This window comes from Mandrillus leucophaeus, unplaced genomic scaffold (genome assembly GCF_000951045.1).
Source record: "Mandrillus leucophaeus isolate KB7577 unplaced genomic scaffold, Mleu.le_1.0 Scaffold29, whole genome shotgun sequence".
In the NCBI taxonomy this organism is placed as follows: domain Eukaryota; kingdom Metazoa; phylum Chordata; class Mammalia; order Primates; family Cercopithecidae; genus Mandrillus; species Mandrillus leucophaeus.
The window spans coordinates 1,972,025-1,974,063 of NW_012103031.1; the positions used below are offsets into that span (position 1 = coordinate 1,972,025).

The window sequence follows — 2,039 nt, forward strand, 5'->3', positions numbered from 1 at the left end:
ATGGTACTGAACTGCTGGCCTCAAGCAATCCTCCTGCGTTGGCTTCCCAAATGCTAGGATTACAGGCGTGAGCCATGGTGCCAGGCCTCTGGTTCTCATTTTTCCATAGAGCATTTGCAGCCTATTTTACGTGCTGAAGATGAAGCACAACCTGCACTTCACCATAGTTCTCTCAAACAGGAAGTCTAGAGGTTTCCATTACTCCTCCCACCATCAATACCACAACAAAAGCTTCTCAATAGAAAAGGCTTCTCAATGAGGGAAAATCCCATGGGACCCAACTCTGACCACAGTAATTTAGAATATCAAGCATATATTTCTCCTCCAGATGCTTTTCTATTTTTTTTTTTTTTTTTTGAGACGGAGTCTCACTCTATATCCCAGGCTGGAGGGCAGTGGCTCAATCTTGGCTCACTGCAACCTCCACCTCCCCAGTTCAAGCGATTCTCCTGCCTCAGCCTCCCGAGTAGCTGGAATTACAGGTGTGCACCACCACGAGCAGCTAATTTTTGTATTTTTAGTAGAGATGGGTTTTGCCATGCTGGCCAGGCTGGTCTCAAACTCCTGACCTTAAGTGATCTGCCTGCCTCAGCCTCCCAAAGTGCTGGGATTAAAGGTGTGAGCCATCATGCCCAGCCTCTCCTCTAGACCTTAAAAATCACACTTTCAGGCCGGGCGTGGTAGCTCATGCCTGTAATCCCAGCAGTTTGGGAGGTCAAGGTGGGCGGATCACCTGAGGTCAGGAGATCGAGACCAGGCTGGCCAACAGGGTGAAACCTCGTCTCTAGTAAAAATACAAAAAATTAGCCAGGTGTGGTGGCACACACCTGTAATCCCAGCTACTCGGGAGGTTGAGGCAGGAGAATTGCTTGAACCCGGGAGGCGGAGGTTGCAGTGAGCTGAGATTGTGCCATTGCACTCCAGCATGGGCAACAGAGTGAGACTCTGTCTCAAAAAAATAAAAAATAAATAAATAAATAAATAAAAATCAAACTTTCTGGACAAAACACAATTCTGTTGTCTTACATAATTACATATACCCTATGAAAACCCAGTTGAAACCCTCCTCAGCTTTGTCATCATGATGCTAAGAAATTGTTTCTTTAATTAAAGAATCTTCTATTTGTATCCATTACTTGAAATAACAGTTACAGTTACCTTTTCAAACAGGCTGTAACTTCGCTTTCTGTTATGTGTGCACTACCATGGGAACGCAGCATTCAAGAAAGTCTCCTTTCGTTCTTGAGTAGCTGAGAAAGGGTGCCCTAGGAAGCGGTTGCCCTGAAGCCCCACCACCTCGGATTGCAACAGGGTCTGCACTGCTGCTGCTGGCTGCTGCCTTGTAATCTGCACCTTGAAGGACAGAATGACCAGGTGGTGGCGACTCTCTCCCTATCACAAGCTGGAAATGAGAGCCTGGCGGTCGGGAAGATACGGACTTCTTGCTGCCCTTGTCCCTGAAGGAATGCCTGGGCCTGCGGGGCATAGAGCTTTTGTAGGAACCCAGTAAGGAAACGGCGAGGGGCAGGAGGGCACCTTGTCACCTGACCACCTTTCTACAGATGGCACCTACGTGATGCTATTCTGGTGCAGCGTCTCCAAGGCCGTGTTGCGGTCCTCAGTCGTGGCTCTCTTGTCCATGTTGCGGAAGCGTTCCATGGCAGACATGTTGCGCTGGATGCTCTGTTTTGGAATGTCTAACTTGGAGACGAAGGTCAGGCAGCCGCGGTCATCGTAGTTGAAGAGCATTGGGCAGCAGTCATGGCCCTGAAACGAGACTCAGTCAGTCCCTGGAGGACACACTGCCCACCGCCCAGCTCCTTGGCAGAGTGTTCACCATGATAGGCCTCTCTTACTTTTTTTTTTTTTTTTTGAGATTGAGTCTTGCTCTGTTGCCCAGGCTGGAGTGCAGTGGCATGATCTCAGCTCACTGCAACCTCTGGTTCCCGGGTTCAAGTGATTTTCCTGCCTCAGCCTCCCAAGTACCTGGGATTATAGGTGCGCGCTACCATGCCCTGGCTAATTTTTGTGTTTTTAGT

The 2,039-nt window shown here is 48.8% G+C and overlaps 2 protein-coding genes across 2 annotated transcripts in view; both read right to left on the minus strand.

Moving 5' to 3' along the window:
- ARPC1B (actin related protein 2/3 complex, subunit 1B, 41kDa) overlaps nt 1-2,039 on the minus strand; it is an 88,440-nt gene that overhangs the window by 42,438 nt on the left and 43,963 nt on the right. The gene's annotated exons all lie outside the window — the stretch shown is intronic.
- Nucleotides 1-2,039, minus strand: part of ARPC1A (actin related protein 2/3 complex, subunit 1A, 41kDa) — an 11,930-nt gene that overhangs the window by 4,689 nt on the left and 5,202 nt on the right. Inside the window, exon 3 of the mRNA XM_011985786.1 lies at nt 1,574-1,767. Coding sequence (XP_011841176.1) covers nt 1,574-1,767 — 194 coding nt within the window. The remainder of the gene's footprint in view (nt 1-1,573; nt 1,768-2,039) is intronic.